This window comes from Natrix helvetica (genome assembly GCF_964273705.1).
Source record: "Natrix helvetica genome assembly, chromosome: 1".
Taxonomy (NCBI): domain Eukaryota; kingdom Metazoa; phylum Chordata; class Lepidosauria; order Squamata; family Natricidae; genus Natrix; species Natrix helvetica.
The window spans coordinates 118320248-118347745 of NC_138548.1; the positions used below are offsets into that span (position 1 = coordinate 118320248).

Consider the following 27498-nt stretch of genomic DNA (forward strand, 5'->3'; position numbering starts at 1 on the left):
CAAGCGATTTATAAAAAGCATATTTTATTTTAATCTTGATCAAACAGAACAACTTTATATTCCTTTCTTTTACTTTGAACACTCTTTGTTTTTAATTCATTCAGATGTTATCTTTCTTGTTGTATCAAAGATACTTCAAGTCTTTAGCAGATCTCTTTTTTAGATCCAGTGGAAAGTTATTATCCAAATCATTATTTTGATTGGTTTTTTGTATTTCCCTTTTATTTTTCAAAGCCTTAAGCAGATTCTTCCATTTGTTTACCTGATCTACATATTGTATTTTTGAAAATTTTACATTCTTTATGTTTATACTTATGATTAATGTCTTTAAAAAGAAGTATATATTTTTCTCAACTTTAAAATTAAATAAAAGTTAAGGCAGTACTAAGCAAATTGTGCATGTTCCAGCTATAAATTAAAATGAGAACAGAAAAGCAGGAATTCTCTTTGCAGAGTAAAGCAGTAAAACTGGTTTATATTGCTGAGAAAAACTTATCTATCAATACTACTTTCTAGAAAGAAAGTATTAAACAATTAAATTATGTGATTTATACATTTTTCTGTCTTTGATATTTTCTGCAAAACACTGCAGTTTCTTTGTCATCTGTTGCTCCAGACTTTACTTGAATCCAAAATCATTTTCTAATAATTATAATCATGACACTTCAGAGCTAATTTCTTGCAAGTGTTTCAATATCTTTGGTCAAGCACCTCCTGGGAATTACGTCTGTCATGCTTTGAATTGGAGAGAATAAAGATAACCACTCAGCCCAACTCAGCTCAACTCGTGTTTCTTCCAGGTTGACTTTAAATTGGTTCTTTATTATAATATTTTTCCCCTTTTTTCTTTATGTTTTGGCTTTAGGATCCTTTTACAGCCTTTCACCTTGACAAGACCCTAGTAAGGAAGCACATGGCATCACTTTTGATTGGGGAATTGGCACCTGATCAGCCCAGCTTTGAACCCAGTAAAAATGTAAGTTGGGAGACAGAAAATTGAGGTAGTGGCTTATGGTGTTAAACTGCAAACCTTTAGTTATTATTGGGTTGACTCAAAGATCACTTTTGTCATTAAAACTGATCTGCTACTAAGGGCAACAGAAGAGATTTTATAAGGTGCTCCTCAATCTTTCTGCATTGTCTCCTGGTATTTATAAAAACAGTAAAAGTCCATTTCCTTCAGCCGACTTTAAATTATGAAGTGATCTTAATATCTGCCATTTCATTCCCTTCCTCTTTCCACCTCATTGCCCTGAAGCCACACTTGATTCTTCCCAAATATATCTGGAGGATGTTTTCACTATAACTCACGCTTGGCCTCCTCTCATCTCCCTGTCTGCTTCCACTAAGTAAGCAAGACTCTAATCCACAGATGAGAATAACATGGAGATAGCCCTGTTTGCTTCTTTAGGCTCCACAGATTCAAATTGAGTCCAAACAACCCCTCCCCCCACGATGACGCTTCTGTCATCTCAACAAGACATATCCAGTTAGTGTCCAATGTAGAGTGAATGTACTCAGTTTTACCCTTTTCATCCTCCACATGTAGAGCAACCTAATTTTATGTCATATCAAATGATTTTTCATCTGATTCTGTCAAACAAGATCCAAGGTATTTTTAAAAGTGTAGTTGGCTATCAGATTGGGCAAGTAAACTCAGTTCTTTTGGGCTGCCTTCCTCAGCCTCTGCCTAATTAATCCCAGCCTGTTTTCTTAAGATTAACAAGCAGGTGATTGCAATGCAGCCTCAGGGAGTCCAGAGAAAATGGTTTATCTGGATCCTTTTAAGTCAGATTTCAGGCGTGGGCAGAGCCCTGAAATAGCATTGATCATGCTTGGGAATGTCCTGTGGTGGGACCTCTGGCCAATAGGTTTCTAATGATGTAACCTGCTAAATGTTATTGAGTGGGCAGCTGTATGAAGTGATTAAAGTAGGTAAATAGAGCCCCATTGAGTTCAATAAACAGTTAATCAGAAATAATAATTAATATTAATTCATAATATTAATTGCATGTTTTATAATTGTAATAAAATACTACATTTAAGTAAACATTAATGAAATTGAAATATAGTACAAATATATTCTATAAATGAATGTAATGTGCCAATAGTTTACAATAATTATACAAATAAAAATAGTACTGAATAACACAACAGTCAGTGGTTTGCTTAAATTAGTAATTCTCCAATTATAGATTAGTATGTGCATTGGAGGAATATATAAATTGGTGCTGCCTTGTGGACACTCAATAAAGCCATACATTACCAAACTATACCAAGCTATACCATGAAATCATATATATATCTCCCTCCGTCCCCCCTGTTTCTGTTTCCCCATTAGTGCTTTTTGCCAAGATTATTAAATAAGATAGGCATTGATTTCTAGCATCCCAAACATGAGCTCTAATTTGTCTAGCAGTCACTAAGTAGAAAAATAGTTTATTTATGCAACCATTTTTCATTTGTTTTCTTCCGCATTTAATGTTTTTGAAAGAGTATTAAAAGTTTGGAAGGAAAAGGATATTTGGAGGGCAATTACACCAAGAGTTCTTGATGTTAACTGTTGATGCCACTGGCTAGCTATGTTGTATCCATAAAGTCAAAACTCCTGCAAATTTTCTGAATTTTTCCCCATAGCAATTATTAATAGAAGATTTTCGGGAACTGCTGTCCACTGTTAAAAAGATGGGACTCTTCAAGCCAAACCAATTGTTCTTTTTCCTGATGCTTCTGCATATTTTAGTACTGGATGCTGCTGGCTGGTTTGTTTTGTGGTATTTTGGACTATCTATGACATCTTTTCTTATTGCCACAGTGTTGATGACCTTTGCTCAGGTAATATTCTTGCCTTTATTTTTAGCTAAAATTGCATTTTCCGCTAGTTTGGCTTCCTACAGCAGACTGTCTTTCAACCAAGTTAAAATAGTTTCTTTATAAAGAAAATAACACATATTCAATTGTCATGCGCTTTGAGAAGCTTGCATTCAATTACATCTGTGGTTCTATTGTAGAATTGATTTCTTGTGCCTATCCTGTTTGGAATGCTTCTCTGGGTGGCTGCCCCTTTGATTGAATAAAAAAATCCTAGAATGAATGAATCTTTATTTTATCTATCCCAGGAGTTCTTGCATAGCTATTACCATTGGATATAAGTTGTAGGAGTGACACAAAAGGTAGTCCTTCTGTGGCGAATCACCCTTTTCTTTTAGTCTCAAGCAGGCTGGCTACAACATGATTTGGGACATCTTTCAGTCTTCAGTAATCCAAAATGGAACCACCATTTTCATGAATTTGTAATGTGCCATTTAAAGGTAAGTAAGGTATATTATTCTTAGAATGTTCCACGGAATTGAAGGGAAAGAATATGGAATATTACAAATATAAATGAAAAAGTTTCATGAGTATATATCAAATGTGTTGTGTTATTTATCTGTTTCTAATTTCTCTAAATTATGGAAAAGTGGGAGAAAATGTCATTAAATTTTACTTTAGTAGCAGATATAATATTCTTAATCCATTTTATGAATTCCAAGGGATTTTCAAATCTATTTAATACTAGCTGATAAACCGGCGTTCCCTGGGTATTTATTTACAACCAATACCCCTTACCAAAAGAAGCCCCCTTATGGAGTACTGTGAAGCTGTTACCATGGCAACTGCACTGTGCTGTACATTAGATGCCATTTTAAGGCACAATAGGCTGTATCTTAAAGAGAACTTGAATCCAAAATGCAAACTACCACTTTCAAAAGTACTGTGATTTGACACTATAGATGTAATTCTTTTTTTTTTCATTTTAGCAGCCCAGGCATTCCAGAGTGATGCTAGAATACACACACACACACACACACTCACACACTGAGGGGATGTTGGGGTGTCTTACCCCAACAGAGTTTCCAGACATAAAGTCATCTGTGTATTAGGTTTGGTTGAAATTGCTAAAGGCATTCCTGAGTTATGCTTGAACATACACACACAGCCATAAAGGTAGAAAGAAAGAAAGAAAGAAAGAAAGAAAGATAGATAGATAGATAGATAGATAGATAGATAGATAGATAGACAGACAGACAGACAGACAGATAATAAACATGAATTCTTTGTGTATTTTATCAAAAGTTTTTCAGCATCTAATAATGAGATTACAAGTTGTCCTTTATTTTAAATCTATTATATCTACAGTAAATCCTATATCATCTGTTGCATGCCTAGTTTTTTTTATACTGCTTGAACATTCTTAGTAACAAATGTTATCATTTTGCTATAATCTATTTCCTAACACTGCTATTAAAATCTTTGTATCAAAATTATCAGTGAAATTAGATGAGCATATCAGGTGTTATTTTCACCTGCTTTTGTCTGATTAAATGCCAGTGATAAAATTCCCTGATCAATAAGCCTGATTAAATGCCAGTGACAAAGGAAGGAAAATACTGGACCCAAAGCTAATAGGGACTATACTACAGGTGAGTTGAAGAAAAATTAAGAATAAAATGGTATGGAAGCAAGAAAAAGTAAGACTCATTAAAAGAGAGATAGAGCAGAATAGGTGTAGGTCTCTATTTTGTTTTCTGTTTCTCCCCATACGTGAATCTCTCTAAATACCTAAATAGCAGAGCAGCACCTCTTCCAGTGCTTTGACAGGCAGGGTTTTGAAAGGTGATAAAACGCATTTGCCACCTAGTCATGTTAATATCAGGGAATTTATTACAGTACTCAAAATTAACCCCCAGTTTTGTCCACATATGCAATGAATACTTGAGATTCTTCAAAGCTAAAAAGTGCATTTAATCTTCAAACTGTTTTGAACCTCTCCAAGATAATTCAGAGTCAGCTGATTCAACATCTCAAAGTTATTTGAAAATCTGATTCAAAGGTTCAGTGGAATCTCCCCTGTATTACCTCTTCAAAGCAGAGCACTAAATAGTCAAGCAATCTTTTACAAGAGCCTGAATGCTTTCTTTCACTCTTCCTCTACAGGGGCTTTCAGCTAATTGGTGGTCTTTGCACCATTCCCAGCATCATGCTAAACCCAACTGTTTCGAGAAGGACCCAGATGTTTCATTTCATCCCTTTATTTTGTCATTAGGGGAAACACTTTCTTTGGAGGTAAGAAGCAACTGCTTAGATGAGAACAGATTTTACTGAACCCTGGCCATTCTCCTTTCAGATCAGCATTCAGAATAGCAACTGTTAAGCCATTTCATTGTCAATTTGTTAGAGTTGAACACAGTCTACTGGGTTTATTATTTATATTTATTAGCAGCGTTTGATAAGACAGATTTCATTGAGATAGTAGATTAGTAGGGTTGGACAAAATGTTCACCCAAGGTGGCCATAACAAAAGTGTATTTCTCTATATGGACCAAAGGTGGTATCCAGGAAGTTCTGACAGGTTCTGGAGAACCGGAAGTGGAAATTTTGAGAGTGGGGAGGGAATGGGGATTTTGCAATATCCTTTCCCCTGCCATGCCCACAAAGCCATGTCCACAGAACCGGTAGTAAAAAAAGTTTGAATCCCACCACTCATATGGACCTCTGCTTTCTAAGGCTGGGTGGCATTGTCCAAGGAGAGACTAGAACTCACAATTTTTCAGTTTCTAGCCTGATGCCTTAAAACTGGTTCTCTTATGGTAGTTTATAGCTATAGATGAATATTATGAACTGGATTATTGAGGGAATTAGCTCACGGGATTGACTGAACAATCATGTACAAAAGGATTCTGAGGAAAGCAGCAAGTTTTTATGGCCATGTGAGCGCAATCCTGAGAAGTTGTGTTAGGGAAGCAAAGTAACAGATTGTCTTCCTGTCCTAAAATCCTGGCAGTTTGTATAGGAATAGGATAGATTAAAAGATGGAGGGTGGTATGGAGCTTAAGCATCTCTTTGTTTGTTCCCTTTTGCTCTTTCTCTGGTTAATGTTATGGATTGGATTGACTATTGTGTGAATTATCTCAGTGGATTGTTTCAGATTTGATAAGCATATTCTGCCTTGGCTGTTTCTTCAAACAAAGAAAATATAGAATTACTTATGCCTCACAAGCAGAAATACTGGTAGAAAATATTCTATCTCTGATGGTTGTGAGGTTCTGAGGATGTGGCAGTCAGTAAAAATACCAAAACGAAGAAGCTGCCTATTTAGCTGAAATTCTGGATTCCCTTTTTAATTCACCTCTTCTGAAACCAGACAAGACATTTATTTTGGTGGCTATAGGATGGTGTGGCTGAAGAGCTGATATTGGGACAATGGAACACTTTGAACCCATCAGATCCAGGTCCATCAGTAATACTTTCCTTTGGGGCCTTCTACTAATGGGAAGATTAGTAAAAGTTTATCTAGTGTTTCTGCTACCTAAGGGGACAGCTTCCTTTCCTGACTAAGAAATCTAAGTTTAAGACTATTCTTTCTGTATTTCTATGCAGGGCTTAATTTTAAAAGATATCTCGCTCTGCCATGTGTTTCTGCACCTGGAATATTTGAAAATAAAACTGCAATCTATTTTAACTACCACAATTACAATTTATTATTGTGACAGCTATGTACATCTCACTTTATTTTTTTGCTTTTTTCCTGCCTGAGAATTTATTTCACAGAACAGATGAAAAGGATGTTATAGAAATGGAGCCTTAAGTTATAATTACCTATTGAAAGTTATTTGCTTTTTTCATGCCTTTCTTTTGCAGTTGGGTTTGCAGAAAAAGAAATACATGCCTTATAACTATCAGCATCAATATTTTTTCTTCAGTGAGTATCTTTTCTCCCCCTACCTCCTGTTAAACTCCAAATGAACTTTTTCTTCTGTCAAAAAAACAACTTTCACATCATCTTTGGACTCTTATCTTTTCAACCATGAGCTCATGGGCAGATTATATATATGCATTCTACATAATCCCCCCCACAGTTTAGATTAATATCAACTCTTAATAAGATAAATGATAATGATAAGATAAAGAGGAGGAGGGAAGAAGAAGAGCCGTGGTAGCAACTACAGAACATTGCAGAGAATGAGGAGGAAATCTTTCCTTTCTGAGAACACACAGATTCCCATGAGTTTAATCTACATATTTAAGGTGGAGGGAGGCATCCTGATTCTCAGTCCATACCTTCAGAAACAGACTATGCCTAAACAGTGCAAAGAGAGAAATGCCAACCTGGAGAGGGTATTGCACTTTCTCATGCAACTGCTCAATTATTTGATGCTCTATAGACACAACTGAGGAGCATCCATAAATCAAATTACAGTGGAAGAAAATTGCCATGGAAGAGAGACAGGAACATAATGGAGAATATAGTCCAACCTCTTCACCAGCAGTTGTTTTTCTTTTTGAAACTGCTTTATTCATAAGATCATAAATGGTGCCTGCTGGATCTAATCCTTGGCCCATCAAGTTCAGCAGTCAATTCTCACAATAACCAACCAAGGATATCCACTGGTCTTCCTTCAGATGTCCTTCAGAGGCTACCACACTGCCATCCAAGCTAATAACAATTGAATCTCATGAACTCCATGACTTGGTCCATCCTTTATTGAAGCCAGTCAAGCTAGTGGCAGCACAACTAACTGCTTACAGCAGTTCAGAGGGAATCTCTATCATAAGTATTTTTTTTAAAAAAAACTCTCTTCAATTAGATTAAGTGTTGAGTCTGAGTTTCAAGAACCACTAACTTGTTGGACTGAACAAGTTTAAAAAAAAACCTTCCTATAAAGGTTAGGGAGATATTTTATTAAGAAAAAAACCCAAGCTATAAACGTAAAATTTGTAACTTACAAGTGTAAGTATGTTTCCTATTTCCTCTACTTTACATTTTATTCTATTACTATTTCTATATTGTTACATTAATTACATTTATTATAATTATTACAATTATTATATTCTATTACAATATTGTATTCTGTATTTTGCAACTTTCCTTGTTGTGCCCCTATGCTTCTTTTCCTCTGGACTATTAACCCCTCCCCTCTTTTGAAGGAAAAATGCCTTTTATTCAGGTGATTTCAATAGAAGAGAATATTTGTGTGCTGCTTGAGGCCAGTAATTTTCTTGCAGACATTTCATTACCCAATTTGGTAACATCATCGGTGCTAGAAGTAGTGGGGTTTGCTCTCTTTATATATACTAGTAGGTTGCCCTATCTCTAGTTTTAGGTTTTATATTGTTGTAAGTCACCCAGAGTTGTATTTTACAAGATGGGCAGTTTTACAAGATGTCTCTTATGAATGAATATATAAACACTTGAGAGCTGGTCTCACTGGATTTACCAGGGCTTTCCTCTAAATAAATCTGAATGGAGTAAGATAGTATTGTCCACTTATCACAAGGAATAACAGAGTTTCCTTTAGCTCATTCAAGTGTATTTTAGTCAATTGGTTCTAATGGAGGCAGCACAAATAGTTTGAGTGGCACAATTCAGGCAGTGTCTGCCACATAGAAGTTTTGGAGTTGATTTATTTTTGATGATGAGATTCTCAAGTACAATTATAATTGTTAAATAAAATGGTAGATACAAATCATTTCAGGAGTGTGGTTGTTGCTTCTTTTATGTTTAGAAAGGACAGTTAATGGTTATATGCATCTTGTTTCCTTCTCCAGCATTGCCACTGATCGTAGTGCCAACTTTTCAAGTTTACTCATTGTACTTTATATTCCAACGCAAGCTCTGGAGGGTGAGTACACAAATAATCCCTACCAAATATTAAATATTAAAATACTGAGACACCCCTCCCCCCATGTTACATTTCTAGGTTTAGAATTTTATTTCCTTAAGAGGATTTGAAAAGGCTAAACCATTTTAGACGCTTATAAAAATTTGCATGGGGATATTGTTAATGGGAAAATCAATGCCAATTCCAAAGTGCTTTCAGATAAACTATTGCTGACTATCAAAAGGCCTTTTATGAAGAAGGCATTCAATTTTTGCCTGGGAAAATAAATATATAGAAGGCATGTTGGGGAAACATTAGAGGCAACTGGACAATAACATTGATTGAACTAAGAATGTACAAGAATTACAATCTAGTTTTCTCAAGTAGTGTGTGAAGTTCCCAGAAGACGGCCAAATTAATTTATGAGCCTCAAGACAAAGTTCAAAAGAAATCCAATCATTTATTGGGATCGACATTCTGGCGTGGACTCCTGTGGAGCCAAAACTGCTTTCACTTAATTGCGTTTGAACTTTACCCCTGTATCCCCTCCCTTCTGTCCTGCATCATAACTCATATTCTCCAACTAGGCTGTAGACATGAGATCCGACTCTGGCCGAAGGCATGCATGGAATTTCTCCCTCCATGCCAGCCTGATAATAGTCATGGCAATGCTTTAGAAGTTGACATTGTGATTATGAGGGCTTTGATTAAAAATGATTTATGGTGGCTTGAATACAACTATAAAGTTATGGTTCATCTTTTTTTAAAAAAAATATCTAGAGGGATTGTAAATGGGTTTGGACTTATTTTTTTCTAATATAGAAGATGGGAGACAAGACTTTTCCAGCTTTGCTTAAAATGGGAATTTGCCATGCACTATTGTCAAGTACACAAATTAAAAATGGTTGAAATTTTGTGGGATAATCAAAATTAATAAAATCTCTACATTCTCACCTGATATCACATAAACATATCAGTTATTGAAAATAATGTTTTTTATGAGCTCAAACAGGTCCACATGCACAGCAACACTGGTGCTTAAACACACACCTGGTCTCTTGTATTGATAATCACTACATAAAAAGTTTGTCTTCCCTGACTAATTAAAAAACCCCTAATAACAACATGCAAAGAAACTTCTCTCCATCTCTATCATTTCTGGAATGACGTAAGCTCAAAATATTGTACTTAAAAAAAAAAAACCACAAGCATACTCAGTCTTGTCTAGTGAATTTTTTCTATGGCTCTTTTCAATCAGTTAAATCTGTCAATCCGTTAAAAAAGAACCCAGGGTAGAACTGGTTTTGTCAAAATGGGCAGTAAACAGAGCAGAGTTTCCAGAAGATATACATCTGGATCTGAGTAAGATTCCATGTAGGGTGTCTACTTGGAGCAAGGAAAGATGCTATTCTAATCTTCATTCCTTCTCTTCTCTTCTACAGGAAATGGCATGGGCTCTGGCATATTTTATCCGATTCTTTCTTGCCTTCAACCCCATATTGGGATTCAAGGGTGTTTTGGGATACCTCTTTCTTTTGAAGTACTGTTCATCATATATACTATTTTCTTTGTGTTTCACTATCCCTTCCCAGACCCTGACTATTCTCTAGATCAGCAATGGCAATTTTTTTTGGCTCGCGTGCCATAAGGGGGGGGGGGAAATGCAGGAGGGGTCATGCGTGGGCGTGCCACACCCATAATGCAATGCATGATCACCCAGTGCACATGTGCGCAAGAGAGGTGCTCCCCCCATTTCCGATTTGCACATAGGGTGGTTTTTAGTCCTCTGGAGGCTTCAGGGGAGCCTCCTGAAGGTCCCTGAAGCCTCTGGAGGGCTTAAACTGACCATCCAAGCAAACCAGAAGTGACTTCTGGTTTGCTTGTAGGGTCCTTTTTAGTCCTCTGGAGGCTTCAGGGAAGCCTCCTGAAAGTCCCTGAAGCCTCCGGAGGGCTTAAACCACACTACGAGCAAACCGGAAGTCCATTCCCGAACTTCCTGTTTGCCCATAGGGCCCGTTTTTTGCGCTCCGGAGGCTTCAAGGAAACTCCTGAAGCCTCCAGAGGGCCTCTTGGGGGGGGGCTGTTTTCACCCTCCCCAGGCTCCTATAAAGCCTCTGGAGCCTGGGGAGGGTGAAAAATGGCTTTAAAAAAGGCTGAACTCAGCTGGCCAGCGCGCACATGCACGCTGGCCAGCTGACAGGGCAACGCCTCGAATGGCCTGACAAATGGCTCCGCATGCCACCTGTGGCACCGTACTATAAGTCCACCATCCCGGCTTTAGATTATCATTTTCCTTACTTCCATATGTGTTGGCTTCAATTCTACCATTGCCATTATAATAGCTATCTGGAATAAAGCCAAGCCACTTTGTAGTCTCCATTTGGGATCAGTTTCCACGGTATCTGGTCAACCTTCCAAATTTGTCCACCAACTCAGAAAGTTTGGGGGTCCTGATCTTTGGTTTGAATCTGGCTCATTGTCACTGGAGGAGTGTTAGAAATGTATTGATTTCCATAGAAAGGCATCATTAGGTCTAGTAAATGTCTTGTATTCTAAGCCTAACAAACAAACGAATAAATTTGTCCCACTATTCTACTTAAAGGCTTGTTTGTGTAGATATAGTTTCACTTTGCCTAATTTGCCTGACTTTGCCTCATTTCTGTCTCTCAGTGTTCTTGAGAGTATTATATTTACATGGATATCACAGACGAGTCATCTTCCTATGCCCATTGATCATGATAAAAACATGGATTGGTTCTCTACACAGGTAAGAGAGATCTGGGAGATAAAATTGATGGCTGTATATGATTAAATTTTAGCTTGTCTGCGTAATTTTATTATATCACAATAATTCACAGATCCATAATAATCAATTATAATTTGCACATGTGAAAACTGAATTCCTTTTTGGAAGTTATTTTTACCTATTATTAATTCTTTTACCGTGCTTTTCCTATCATAGAAAAGTTTGAAGTGTGTTTAGAAATGCTATGCCTTTTCTTATAGATTATGATTGACGTTGCTTTTGTTTGGACTTTATAAAAATGGAAATGAGATGAGTAGAACAAATATTCTTTGGCCTCATTTTAAGATAATAGTACTAACTGAAATAGAAACTGGCCAGTGCAAGAAAATTTTCCATTCCCAGCATCTGGTTTTCATCTAGATCAGGATATTCTCCCCTCCCCCCAAGTTTTATTTATTTTATTTATTCAATCCAATTTTTATTAAACAGTGGGTTGTCTGGGTACAATCACATTTAAACAATCATAATATTCGTCTTTGTTGTCACATTTATCTCCACTATTACCACATAATAGTAATATTGTAATAACATAGTGATGCAATAACAGTAATACTTGGCATTATGTACTTTAACAACTCTTCTCTTTAATACTTCATCTTTTAATATATCTTCTTTTCTAACTTCTATCTCTCTTATCTAGCAGTTAATAACATATAAAATTAAGTATATCCTATGTCAGAAAAGAAAAAAAGGAAATAAAAAGAAAAAAGAAAATAGAGGGAGATATAGGGAAGAGTAACTAAAAAGTAACAACAGAGAAGAAAATCATCCCTTCATCACCTCATTGCCTGCTTCAACTTTATAATTGCTATGCCTTAAAGAAAAGAAAGGAAAAGGAAAGGCAAGTCCAAACAGGCAATAAAGAGAAGGAAAAAAATAATCTCACCATTATCTATTTCCCACCTCGATAATTTAATTGCTATGCTGGGGGGGGGGGGGGCTGCCTCCCATATTCCTCCCTTACATCTCTAATTTTATCTATATCTACTTCTTGGATGTTTGGTCTAAATATTCCTGCCATCTCCACCCTTTTCCGCTGTCTAACTTCTAAGCTTTCTATCCCAGCCCTTTTCTTCCTTTCAATCCTTTCATTCAACTTTCCTAATATATTTCTCCCCTGTTTTAATTCATCCACCACTATTATTTTTATTCTCATCTCCTCTTTATTTCCCCCCTTTTTCATTTCTTTTATTGGCTTTTCCCTTTCTTTTGTTAGCTCCTCATTTTCCTGGGCAACTTGATCTTCGCTCATTAACCCTTGTATGGAATTTTCCATTTTTCCCATAGTCCCCTTAAAACTTTACTGCATCATGTCCATTACATTTTGAAAAGTACACCCACCTCCTTTAAAATGCCTCTCATTTCATATGAATCTAAAGCAGCAGTTCTCAACCTGTGGGTTGCGACCCCTTTGGGGGTTGAACAACCTTTTCACAAGGGTTGCCAAGGAGCCTCCCGTGGAGAGGCTTGCGAGAAACCGGCCCGAAGGGAAGGAGTGGCTCGGGTTCCCCGTACGCCAGAATTAGATTTGCCAGAAGACTGATGGGCCTCCCAGCAGGCTAGTCCGGCCGGCCTCTCATGTAGGCATTTTTCAGTAACTGTTCGTGCCCAGGAGCTCCTACAGGGCACACGCCTTCGCCGGGGTTGAGCGGCATCAAAGGGGGAGGCTTGGGCAGTGAGAAGGGCAACGGCTGAGGAGAGGCAGTGGCGGCCGCCGAGTCTCCACCTGACATTGCTTCCCCCCCCACCAGCCCAGGCCTTGCTCCACTGAATTCCGCGTAGTTCCGCCGGGATCCAAGGGGGAGATCATTAGCTGCTCATCTCTTGTGTGCGCACACAAGCAAAATACCCTCCTGAGCCAGGATCAAGGCGGAGGGGGCAACGATTCCCGCTGTCGCCACTGCGCAATGACGTGAGTAACTGGGTATGCAGCACAGGGGAGCCATGCTGCGTAGAAGACTCCTGAGCGACAGATTCAGGTCGGTACGAGCCGCTGTCCCCTTTGTGTTGGCTCAGGAAGTGGGGGAATTGAGAGCAGCAGCAGCAGCAGCTGGTTGAGTGCAGGGAGGGAAGAGTTCCAGTTCTCCTGCGCTGCACAGGGCTCTCCTTGCACAGGGCTCTGGAACTCTTTCCTCTCTGCATCCAGAGATGGCTGCTCCAGATCTTTCCCGAGCCATCATGAAGGGGAGCGCGGCTGGCGCTGACCTGAGTCTGGTGCTGAGGAGTCTCCTGCACAGCGTGGCTCTCCTGCGCAGCGCAGCCAGCTAGTTACTTCTCAGTGGCTGCAGTGGAAAGAGTTGCTGTCCCTGCCGCTGTGATCTCGGTCCAAGAGAGTATTTTGCTTGCATGCGCAAGAAAGAGATGAAAGAGAAAAGGGGAGAAAGAGAGAGAGAGAGAGAGGAGAGAAATGAAAGAGGGCTGTAAGGAGAGAGTGGGAGAGAGGAAAAATAGATGGAAACAAATTAGAGGGAGAAGGGGGAGAGGGAGAAAGAAATGAAAGAGAGCTGAAAGAGGAGAATGAGAGCGTGGGAAAAGAGAGGGGAAAAATCAGGGGGAAAGAAAGGAGGAGAAAAGAAAGAAAGAAAGAAAGAAAGAAACTAACTTTTTCAGACCTATGACGAAAGCAATGGCAAGCTAGATCTCTTGCCAAGAAAACTGCAGTTTGCCAGAAGGCACAAATTGGAAGCAAGTCTGATTTTTAAAAAAGAAAATAACAGAGATGGCCCCCCAAAAATGCAGCTGAAAATAAGATTATTTATAATTTTGGATAACGTATTATATTGTCAAATGCAAAAGAAATCAATATATATATCCTATTGCTGTTAGTACAATCTTGCCAGCTTCTACCGTATTTCCCCGAAAATACAACCTGTCCCGAAACTAAACCCATGCCACATTTTTGCGTGGGCAAAAATATAAGCCCACCCCCAAAAATAACCCCCCTCTCCGGCCAGGCAGAGCACCGCTCACTGACCTAGCATTATTCCGAAAGCGCCAAGTCGCAGGAGCTGGGGGGGGAGTGCTCACGTTGCTTTCCGCCTTCGGGATACCGCTAGGTTGGGGAGTGGCGTTCTGCCTGGCTGAAGGGGAGAGTTGCCGGGCGGCTGCTCCCTTGTGAACTGGCTCCCGAAGAGCCGGGCACAGCCTCAGGGGCAAAGCAGCCATGAGGTAACCATGCTCACGAGCAGCCGCCCGGCAAATCCCCTCTCCAGCCGGGAAGAGCGCCATTCACTGACCTAGGGGGTAATCCCTAAGGTACCAAGCCATGTGGGGCTCTGCCCGCCCTCCAGCTCCCGCGGCTTTGCACATTCGGGATACCCCCTAGGTCAGTGCATGGAGCTCTGCCCGGCTGGAGAAGTGGGTTGCGCGAGCGCCTGTTCCGCCCGCAGCTTCACCAAGCACTTGCGCAGCTCTCCCAGGCCACCGCCGCTGGCTGCTGCTGCCCGCCGCCGCCCCGCCGCCGCTCCGTTCCGCTCCGCGCATAACTTCCAAATCCAAAACTTGGGGCCGAGTATTCCAGTATCGGCCGCTCTAGGAGTGCTCTCTATGGTGGGCTGGCTGCTGGAAGACTCTGTCCCGAAGACTCTCTGTCCGGCAGCCGGCCCACCATAGAGAGCACTCCTAGAGTGGGCGATACTGGAAGACTCTGTCCCGAAGACTCTCTGACCGGCAGCCAGCCCACCATAGAGAGCACTCCTAGAGCGTCCGATACTGGAACATTCGGCCCCGAGTTTTGGATTTGGAAGTTATGCGCGGAGCGGAACGGGGTGGTGGCGGGACGGTGGCAGGCAGCAGCAGCCAGCGGCGGTGGCCTGGGAGAGCTGCGCAAGTGCTTGGTGAAGCTGCGGGCGGAACAGGCGCTCGCGCAACCCACTTCTCCAGCTGGGCAGAGCTCCATGCAATGACCTAGGGGGTATCCCGAATGTGCAAAGCCGCGGGAGCTGGAGGGCGGGCAGAGCGCCACATGGCTTGGCACCTTAGGGATTACCCCCTAGGTCAGTGAATGACGCTCTTCCCGGCTGGAGAGGGGATTTGCCGGGCGGCTGCTCGTGAGCATGGTTACCTCATGGCTGCTTCGCCCCTGAGGCTGTGCCCGGCTCTTCGGGAGCCAGTTCACAAGGGAGCAGCCGCCCGGCAGCCCCAAAACAATAAGCCCTCCCTGATAATAAGCCCAAGGGCATATTTCGTGGGGCAAAAGAAAATAAGCCCCTGTCGTATTTTTGGGGAAACACGGTATCAACTTAGAGTTCACTATGAAAAGATGACAGAGAAGCAATTTCCTACAATTAATAACTTTATTTTAGATTTGCTATCATGTTCAATGAGAAAGAAAGAAAAAGAAAGAGGGAAAGGGAAGGAAAGAAAGAAAGAAGAGAAAGGGAGAGGAAAATTAGAGAAAATCAGAAATGAGAGTGAGGGGGAGAGGAGTGAGAGAGACCCTATTCCCACAGAAAACACTGAGCCATGAAACCTGGGTAGGCTTGTCTGGAGGGGGGATGTCATGTGACTGAGAAGGAGTGATGTTGAGTTGGCCACACCCATGTTTTGTAGCTCCCAGTGTTTTCTTTTCCGTGGGAAACGGATCCAAAAGGCTCTTTGAGTGTTTAAGATTGCCGACCCCTGTGCTACACCATGCTTCAAGACAAAATTTCATTTATTTGTAATTAGAAATAACTATTTCACAATATATAATTACATATTGTTTTTTGATTAATCACTATGCTTTAATTATGTTCAATTTATAGCAATAAAAATACACCCTGCGTATCAGATATTTACATTACGGTTCATAACTGTAGCAAAATTACAATTACATAGTAGCAACGAAAATAATTTTATGGTTGGGGGTCACCGCAACATAAGGAACTGTATTAAAGGCATTAGGAAGATTGAGAACCACTGATCTACAGGGAAAGATGTTAAAAGCTGAGATGTTGAATTCTTCTTTTATCTTTTAAGCAATTTCTATTATTCCACAATTCCAGTTGCTCAATTATACAGCCACTAGTGTCTGTATCCAATCAAAGAGATACAGTGTTTACAGCGTACACTATTTCCACTCTCTTTCTCTGTAAATTTTTCAGTAAACAAATTCCAGGTGCAGACAATTTATTTAATTCTTATGATAGTCTTGTAACATTGTTTCCAATATACTGTTCAGGATTAATTTCTAATCCACACTTTCTTCCCTCTACTTTTTCACACTTCCCCCTCTGGGTTTTGCTCTGGCCAGAAGATGTCGCTGTTGCACTGTTTCTCTTCTACTTCTCTTTCTTAGTTTCCTTTGTTTACACCATATTCTTTTTCAGTTCTGGAACCAAATTTTAATCCAAATAAGAGTTTATTAAATCCTTAGATAAATAGCTCTATTTATTTATAATAAGATTGGATAAATTTGGATAAATTATACCTATGCTACATGCCTATGCTATGTTAAAATTCAATATTATTAAGGAACAATCTAAGCACTGAGGTACTTAAAATATAGCATTGTAGATGTTAATATGAACAAACATTGAGACCCTCCCCTGTCCTCCCTCCTTGCCTATATAACCCCTTCTGCTAACACCTCTAGATATTATTGTATATTAGTACTATTATACTGTATTATTTAAAATTTATATAGTATGTTAAGATTACTGTGGACATACTAATACAAGGGAAAAAAAGGGGTGGGAAAGATTGAATGCCAATTTGGGACAATATATACAAGATACTTTCAAAACAAGATAAAACTATAAGAGAAATGGCAAATATAACGTCAACAGCACTAAGAACTGGTAAAAAGACGAACATCAACCCTGCAATAAATCCAACAACAAGGGGATCCACGCCCCCCCCCCCCCCGCAACACCCAAAGGATCAGTAGAAGAAATGAATGAAACAGAAAAAACAAATGCGGGGTCGAATACTGAAAACATACAGACAGTGCTGCAAACCATTCAAGAAACTATGCTAAAACTCCAAGAAACAGCAACAAAAAACCATGATGAAATGAAAACAGATATGAATGAAATGAAAGCAGAGATGTGTGAAATGAAAAGCAAAGTCAAGAAAGACATACAGAAATTAGATGATAAAATGGAAACCATACAACAAGCATTGGGAAAAAATGAACAATCAATAACAGAAGTAGAAAAAAGAACAGAATAGACAGAAATAAAAATAAACCAGGTTGAACAACAAATGAAAGCATCAAACAAAAATCTAGAGGAATCGCTTATTCACATGGAGATGGACCGAGCAGCTTTCTACCTTCGCTTCCAGAATGTGACAGAGGCAAAAGATGAAGACTTAACCATGATAATGTCCAGCTTAATTGCAGAAACTTTAAACAGAGATAAGCAAGAGATCATAAATGAATTGGACGACATCTACAGAGTTACCACCAACTATGCGAGGAAACATCAACTACCCAGAGAAGTGCACATCAGGTTCGCGAGGAAAAAAGTGAGAGACATACTATATAAAATGACAAGAGACGAACCGATGATGTACAAGGGGAAGGAGATACTAATACTAAAACAAATCCCACGAAGAGTGAGGGAACAGAGAAGAGACTACCAATTCCTGGCGATGCAATTAATTAAGCGGGAGATACTATTCAGATGGTTAATACCAGAGGGGATGTTGGTAACATGGCAGGAGAAGAGAATCAAAATTGACAACCTTGAAAAAGCACAGGAATTATACGAGCAATTAATGTATCCGGAAGAAAGGCAAAATACAGAAGAGGAGATAGAATATAGAAGAAAGGAGAAAAGACAACAAAAGGCAATGGAGGGAAGACAGGCTGGACGTAACAGGGAAGAGGAAGAACAACAGAAAGAAGAGGAAGTAAGACCAAAAACAAGAAGTCAAAAAGAAACTAGAGGCAAATAAAAATAAGGATAAGTAGAGATTCAGGAAAATGGAAGAAGAAATCCAACTATTATCTGTAAATGTCAATGGTTTAAATTCACCAACAAAAAGAAAACACATCTGGGCAAAATTAACAAAACAAAAAGCAGACATAATATGCCTACAGGAAACACATATCAAGCAACAAGATATAAAATACTTAGAATGTCCGAAACTGGGAAAACTATACACAGCATCATCAGAAGAAAAAAGAAAAGGATTAGCAATTTATGTTAAAGAGAGAATAAAGACAAGTTTAATCTATGCAGATCCAAGGGGAAGAATATTAATATTAGAAATATGGATAAACCAAAAACTACTATTTCTGGTGGCAATTTATGCCCCAAACGAAGACCAGAAAAACTTCTATAAAAAATTACATGAAAAAATTAGAGAAATTGGAGGAAGAAACATTTGTATAATAGGAGACTATAATGCCATAGCAGATAGCAATAAAGACTATATAAGTGACAAAAAAACTAAAAGTAAAAAAAAATACTACTAACAACGTGTTTGGAGATGATGGAATAACTAAATTTAATAGATATTTGGAGAAAAATGGAACCAAATAAAAAACAATTTACCTTCTATTCAAATCCACACCAATCATGGTCACGGATCGACATGGCATGGATGAACGGGGAAATTGGGGCAGAAGTACATAAAATTGAAATACTACCAAACACCTGGCCAGACCATAATCCCATTAAAATAACCTGGAAAGTGGGGGAAAAAACTAGACGAAGATGGACATTAAATCTGGAAAAAAAAAAAAGAATTTATCCAAAAGTGTAAGAGTGAGTTGGAACTATTTCTTAAAGAAAATACAAAAGAACAGACATCAATACAAAACCTATGGGACACTATGAAAGCCTATACACGAGGAAACATTATAGCTTACTCAGCAAAAAGAAATAAAGAAAAATGGGCACAACAGAAAGTATTAGAGAAGGAAATTGAGAATCTAGAAAAAGAACTCCAAGACAAACCACAAAGTGACAAAATTAGAAAGGAGTGGATGCTAGCGAAACTCAAATTAAACATATTAGTCCAGGAAGAAATAGTAAAAAACTTAAAATTAACGAAGCAAAAATTTTTCGAGCAAGCAAACAAATCAGGGAGGTGGCTAGCCTATAGATTGAGAAAAGAAAGAGAAAAAAGATTAATATATCAACTCCAGGAGGAAATGGGTGAATTACAACACACAATGGAAGGAAAAAAAAGATCGTACATAAATATTTCGAGAAGTTATATAAGGGGGAACAAATAGATGACAAACAAATACAAGAATATTTAAACAGAGAAGAATCCCCAGTAATACCGGAAGAGATGAAAGAAATGCTAACAAAACAAAAAACAAAAATTGAAGTGAAACAGGCAATTCAAAAACAGAAAAATAATAAAACACCAGGCCCAGATGGATTCCCAGCAGAATGGTACAAAACGATAAACGATCTGAATGAATCAATAGAACCCCTAATGCTGGAGATGTATAACGAAACATTGACGAAAGCAAAAATACCGAACACATGGAGGGAAGCATACATTACATTAGTATATAAAGAAGGTACAGACCAAAACCAAATTCAAAATTACAGGCCAATCTCGTTGCTGAATGCGGACTATAAAATATTTGCAACAATAAAAGCGGAGAGACTAAAAAGATTATTAAATGACTACATACACCCAGATCAAAATATATTTCTCCCAACAAGACAAATTAGAAACAATACCAGAATAATAGCTAATATCTTGGAGTATTATGAGGTGCATACAGGGAAACAAGTGGCACTTGTATTCCTGGATGCACAGAAGGCATTCGATAATTTAAATTGGCAATACATGAAACAACAAATTAAAAATATGAATTTAGGAAATAAATTTGAAAGATTAATAGAAACAATATACTCCACCCAAAAGGCAAACATACTATTGAATGGGGAAAATACAGAGTCCTTTGAAATAACGAAAGGAGTAAGACAGGGCTGCCTACTATCACCTCTGCTTTTTATTCTGACACTAGAAAGCCTTCTGATACGAATTAGAAAAAATCAGGAAATAAGAGGAACCAAAATTAAAAATGAAGAATACAAAATACAGGCCTTTGCAGATGACTTAGTATTTATTATAGAAGATCCATTAGAAACAGGGAACAGGTTAATGCAAGAACTAGAAAAATATGGAGATGTGGCAGGACTAAAAATTAATAGAGAAAAGACCAAAATAATAACCAAAAATCTGAAGGAAGAACGGGACAAAGAATTAGAAAAAACAATAGGACTCCAGGTAGTAAAGAAAGTCAAATATTTAGGAATATGGCTAACTGCAAAGTGCTCAACCATAAAAGAAAATAATTATACAAAATTAGTGCAACAAATAAACAAAGACTTAGAACTATGGGGGAAATTACAACTATCGTTATTGGGGAAAATAGCAACTATAAAAATGAACATACTACCAAGAGTCCTATATTTATTTCAAATGATCCCCATAAAACTAGAGAAAAAATTCTTTACCGAACTGAACAAAATAATACTAAAATTCATCTGGCAAGGGAAAAAAGCTAGGATAAAACTGAAAGCATTACAGGACGATAGAAGCAGAGGTGGTATGGGGCTACCTGACTGGGAACTCTACTATAATGCAGCAGCACTAATTTGGATTAAAGATTGGATAAATTTAAAAAACAAAAGAATATTAGCAATAGAAGGCCATGACCTGCAAACAGGATGGCACTTTTTTATGGGAAGAGAGTAAAAAGAAGCAAAAATATTTCAATACACATTATATTAGAGAAGCATTGATTCAGGTCTGGAACAAAATTAAAGCAAAACACTATATGAAAATAACGGCATGGCTTTCCACCATGGAAGCCATGACACACCCCAATACGCTAGATCTATCAAAAATGGTTAGGTATAGTGAAATTTTAGATAACCAGGGGAATTTGAAAAAGAACCAAGAACTAAAAGAGAACAATATCAATATAGATTGGTGGCCATACCTCCAATTACAATCAAGATATAAAAAAGATATAAAAGAATATGGAATATATACAGAACTGCAACAAATAGATAAAATCTTAATTGGCCCAGAAAACAAATTTATAATGAAAATGTATAAATATTTGTATAAAATGTAAAGGAAAGGAAAGGAAAAGGAAAGGAAGAAAAGGAAAAGGAAAGGAAAGGAAAAGGAAAAAGTTAAGGAAACAATTGGTCCATTGCTAGGAGAAAGTGGCAAGAAGGTGACAAGCAACAGGGAGAAAGCAGAACTTTTTAACTCATGTTTTGCATCTGTCTTTACAGAAAGGAATAAAACAGTCCAACCTATCAAAAGCAGCACCACAAAAATCAGATTAGGAACACAAATTGAAATAGGGAAGAAAATGGTAAGTGAGCACCTGTCTACCCTAGACGAGTTCAAATCATCAGGACCGGATGGATTACACCCCAGGGTTCTGAAGGAACTAGCAGACGAGATCTCAGAACCACTTAACTATATTTTTCAGAGATCCTGGAGCACCGGGGAACTACCAGAGGACTGGAAAAGAGCTGATGTGGTTCCCATCTTCAAAAAAGGGAAAAAATTAGATCCAGGAAACTACAGACCTATCAGCCTGACCTCAATACCAGGAAAGATTCTGGAAAAAATAATCAAGCAACGAATTTGCGAACACCTAGAAGCAAACAAAGTAATAGCCAAAAGCCAACATGGATTTGTCAAAAACAGATCATGCCAGACTAATCTTATTGCATTCTTTGATAATGTGACAAAATTAGTGGACCAGAGGAATGCCGTCGATATAGTTTACTTGGACTTCAGTAAGGCTTTTGATAAGGTAGACCATAACCTACTACTAGATAAAGTAGAAGAATGTGGGTTCGACAGCATCACCACCAGATGGATTCGTAACTGGCTGACCAACCGCACTCAACGTGTAGTTCTCAATGGAACTGCATCTACATGGAAGGAAGTATGCAGTGGAGTACCCCAAGGTTCTTTTTTAGGCCCAGTACTCTTCAACATCTTCATCAATGATTTGGATGAGGGAATAAATGGGGAACTCATCAAATTTGCAGATGACACCAAGCTGGCAGGAATAGCCAACACTCCAGAAGATAGGCTTAAGATACAGAAGGATCTTGACAAACTTGAACATTGGGCACTATCTAATAAAATGAAATTCAATGGTGAAAAGAGTAAGGTTCTACATTTAGGCAACAAAAATGGAATGCACAGGTACAGTATAGGTGATACCTTGCTCAGTAGTAGTAACTGTGAAAGGGATCTTGGAGTCCTAGTGGACAACCATTTAAATATGAGCCAGCAGTGTGCAGCAGCTGCCAAAAAAGCCAACACAGTTCTAGGCTGCATCAACAGAGGGACAGAATCAAGATCACGTGAAGTGTTAATACCACTTTATAATGCCTTGGTAAGGCCACACTTGGAATACTGCATTCAGTTCTGGTCGCCACGATGTAAAAAAGATGTGGAGACTCTAGAAAGAGTGCAGAGAAGAGCAACAAAGATGATTAGGGGACTGGAGACTAAAACATATAAAGAACAGTTGCAGGAACTGGGTATGTTTAGCTTAAGAGAAAGAAGGACTAGGGAAGACATGATAGCATTGTTCCAATATCTCAGGGGTTGCCACAAAGAAGAGGGAGTCAAACTATTCTCCAAAGCACCTGAGGGTAGAACAAGAAGCAATGAGTGGAAACTAATCAAGGAGAGAAGCAACTTAGAACTGAGGAGAAATTTCCTGACAGTTAGAACAATTAATCAGTGGAACAGCTTGCCACCAGAAGTTGTGAATGCCCCAACACTGGAAGTCTTTAAGAAGATGTTGGATAGCTATTTGTCTGAAATGGTATAGGGTTTCCTGCCTAGGCAGGGGGTTGGACTAGAAGACCTCCAAGGTCCCTTCCAACTCTACTATTGTATTGTATTGTATTGTATTGTATTTGCTAGAAATAAACTTAGAAGAAGAAATAGTTAAAGGCTATATGATAGCATGGGCCAAAAATTTTGGTTATAATATAGATCTAGCGGATTGGGAAAAAAATTGGAATACAAATTATAAATTAACGAGATCAGCAACACTGAAAGAAAATATATACAAAATGTTTTATTGTTGGCACCTACCACCAACAAGATTGGCAAAAATGTACCCAATACTGAAACCGACCTGTTGGAAATGTAAAAAAGAACAAGGGACCTACTACCACATGTGGTGGACCTGCTTGGAATCGCAAAAATATTGGAAAAGAATCTGGAAGTGGGCCCAAGAAATTACGGGGGAACAAATAAAGTATAAACCCGAAACCTTCTTACTAGGAATAACTAAAGGGAACTACACAAAAAAAATTAAATATCTACTAACACATATATTAACCACAGCTAGAATAGCCTTTGCTCAATGCTGGAAGCAAAATAATATACCGCCGGATGAATTAGTGATAAAAAAAACCTTGGCTTGTGCAGAGATGGACAAACTAACCCTAAAATTAAAGGACAAAGAAGAATCAGAATACTACGAAATTTGGAATAAATGGTATGAATGGTTGGAAAATAAGAAAAATAATTAAGCCGAAAACAATATACATAAATAAACATAGAACTGTATATAAAAGTAGGTAAATATGTAAAAGAGCATAAAAATGTATAGATAAGATGATATAATGATGTAATAAATGGTAAAGAGGGGAAATCATATACAGATACGACGATGTAACATTGTACAAACTGTTGATATAAAGATTGTAATATGTGATGAAAAGACAAAAACAATAAAAAAATATTATTAAAAAAAATCCTTAGATGGCCACTCTGCTTTTCTTCTTTTGGCATTTATAGTATCCAAATAATCAAACAATATATCTTATTTTGGATCTCTTTCAGCTCTGTGCTTATCCGCCACTGTTTCAGGGGGTGGAGGCTTGACAAAACTACCCCCTTCTTTTTCAGCCCCACTGTTGATCAATCTTTTCTAGAAAGGGGCATTTCTGACAGAAGTTTTAAAAAAACACAAATTTCTCACACAGCCACCACACTGTTCTTCTTCAATATCACTCCTGCACAAATTTTACTGTCCCAGTTGCCCCACCTTCGTGACCGCCCAAAAATGGCAGTTGCCCCTGCTGTCATTCGGGAGAGCTTGCTTTGCACCTAACGAGGAAATTGTAAGATTCTCAAGGTCAGCAAAGAGCCTTTCCTTCCTTCACTGTCCCTCCAGGATAGCTATAAGGTCTCCCATCAGCATTTACCGGTTGGATTTCATGGGGCTCAGCAGAGCCTCGCTATTTTCCAGCCATTCTCACCATGATGTCAACTGTCCCAGGATATTCTTTTTAGAAAAGGAGGCCTGTGAATTCAAATCATACCAGACAACTTGGTTCAGTCTGGAATAAGTAAGGGGAAGCTTTGAAAATTACTATTGAAAAGAAATGTTTCACAAAATGAAAAATAAGTATATTACTATAATTCTATTTTAATTGTCCATATTTTCAAAGCTGTACTCTGGTGACTATCAGATTTGATAACAAATGAGTATTTAAACTCTACTATTAGGGTAATATAATTTAAGATTTCCAAAATTCAATATATTTGTCTAGAAATAAATACAGACCAATACATACAAACAAACCAACATGAATATAAATATAAATCATGAACAAATATAAATATATATTGTGGACATTTGCTTGATCTTCCTTCATTCACAGAATGTCTGGACTAAAACCTGTCTTTCTCTCTTCTCCCAGGTTCAGTCAACGTGCAATGTGAATCAATCTTTTTTCAATGACTGGGTAACGGGGCACCTGAATTTTCAAATTGAGCACCAGTGAGTACTGATTTAGGGCAATAAGATTTTAAGCTATCAGTGAGAAACTGCTTCATAGTTTGAATAAGGCAAAAAGATAGTAAAGTATCACAACTTCTTTGCCTTCCTTTCTGCCTATAGTCTCTTCCCTACGATGCCTCGGCACAACTTTTGGAAGGTGGCTCCTTTGGTGAAATCCATGTGTGCTAAACATGGTATTGAGTATCAGTCAAAACCTCTCTTCGCTGGCTTTGCTGACATTGTGTAGTAAGTATCAGACTATCAGGCCAGAAGAGGAATTGGGGATCTAGGAAACATTCAACATATAAAGGTTAGCCCAACAGATCAAATGAATCAAATCAAATGAAGGATCTGCGTGGTTTTGCTCTCAAGAGTCGGGGAAAGGAGAACATGCAATTATATAGACATACTTATATACATGTGAATATATCAACTGAGCAAAAGAGATCTGGTGTGCAAAGTATTAAACTGTTAATGAGAAGAAAGATTTTGGATGTAGATCCGTTAAGAATAAAGATAAGCCTAATAGGAGAGATAGAGAGATGCTAGTCCTTAAGCATGTGTTCTATCACATGCATCTTTTATAAAATTATTTATTATTAAATTATCAGTTATCAGTTAACATCAAACAGGCAATGGCAAACTGTTTCCATATTGCTTGCATGAAAATTGCACACCCAGATGGCCTCCTAAAGATAGGCAGACTCTGCCTTCTCCCTATCATCATGACTATGAAGTTTGGGTGCTTAGATAAAGTATACAGACTTTATATAACTCCATATAAAGCAGTGGTGAAATTCAATTTTTTTTACTACCAGTTCTGTGGGCATGGCTTGGTGGGCATGGCAGGGGAAAGATATTGCAAAATCTCCATTCCCACCACACTCTGGGGTCAGCCAGAGGCAGGGCCGGATTTTCCTATAGGCTAACACGGCTTCAGCCTAGGGCCTCAAGATCAAGAGGGGCCTTTTATTTATCCTTGCCACATTTTTATAAAGGTTAGTACCAATTGCAACATGTTTCATTTAATATATCGATATATATCACAGTAATGATGTATTTTATTATCTCTCATGTAATTTACAAACTTAAAAATGGGAGGTGAAAGGGCCCCATAAGTGGAATAGCCTAGGTCCTCCTTTCATCTAAATCCGGCCCTGGCCAGAGGTAGTATTTTCTAGTTCTCCAAACTACTCAAAATTTCCACTACCGGTTCTCCAGAACCTCCTGGATTTCACCCTTATTATAAAGCATACTGTCAAGACATGTCAAATACCTAAAAGGATAAGTATCACTCACTGAGAGATTTTTGTGCTACTCTTTTTGTGTCCTCAATTTACTGCACTTGAATTCACTTTTCTGCTTGAATCAGGGGCAGGCTTTTCCTAAGTAGGACTTAACTCTCATGGCAAGGAAGAGAAACTTACTTTCTGTTATTTTCAGTTCCTTGAAGGTTGCGGGTGAAATATGGTTCAAAGCATATTATCTTGAACAGAAAACACAAAATCCTAAAATCTGCCTTCAACAAGGGAAGAAGGGTGAAGAGACAAGATAGATCTGAGATGGACCTTGAAAGGCTTCAGGCATAGAAAACCTAGAATAATTTGTGAATGAAACAGAATGCTGGAGAGCCTTTTGGCCTTGGCTCAACTTTTGGCATGTTTCCTAATGAGTATTAGCATTGCAAGCAACACCCATCCCCTTTCTTGCTTCTGGCTTTTCGATGTATCATAAATAAATAAAGTTTCTTAATACTTTTCATTGAATTGCTTTGTTTCTGCTTTTTACAATTGACCTCTGTTTTGCAATGGTTGTGAAAATAAACTTAATGCCTGTTGCAGTGGATTCTGGATTATGATATGAGATTAAATTGCATCAGCACATACAAAAAGCAGCTAGGAAATCAATCCATATTTCTTCTATTTTGTTTTCATCATTTGGAGATTCCATATTATTTACTTGATGTTTCTCTCACCCAGGGCTTCCAATACTGGGAGAAATCTACTAATTCTTCCACATTCATTAATAATAAGAATAATGAAAAGGTATCATGCACCACCAAACAAATAATATCACCAAGATGACCATGTATGTTTATATCTCTGTGTTTTTCTTCATTCTTGGACTGGGAGGGTGACAGAGGTGGTATTCAGCAGGTTCTGAGCAGTTCTGGAGAACCGGTAGCAGGAATTTTGAGTAGTTCAGAGAACTGGTAAATACCACCTCTGATTGGCCCTGACCCCATCTATTCTCTGCCTCCCAAGTCCCAGCTTCCCTACTCCAGGGGAAGGTTACTGCAAAAT

The 27498-nt window shown here is 38.4% G+C and overlaps 1 protein-coding gene across 1 annotated transcript; it reads left to right on the forward strand.

Moving 5' to 3' along the window:
* Window positions 1-865: 865 nt before the first annotated feature.
* LOC309382957 (acyl-CoA (8-3)-desaturase-like) lies at window positions 866-26956 on the forward strand. Its single transcript, XM_081934947.1, has 11 exons — window positions 866-976; window positions 2638-2835; window positions 3210-3311; window positions 4978-5106; window positions 6682-6742; window positions 8590-8663; window positions 10085-10182; window positions 11313-11409; window positions 25116-25195; window positions 25316-25441; window positions 26639-26956. Exons 1-11 carry the CDS (start codon window positions 914-916, stop codon window positions 26748-26750), a joined length of 1140 nt encoding a protein of 379 aa, XP_081791073.1. The 5' UTR covers window positions 866-913; the 3' UTR covers window positions 26751-26956.
* The last annotated feature ends 542 nt before the right edge of the window (window positions 26957-27498 follow it).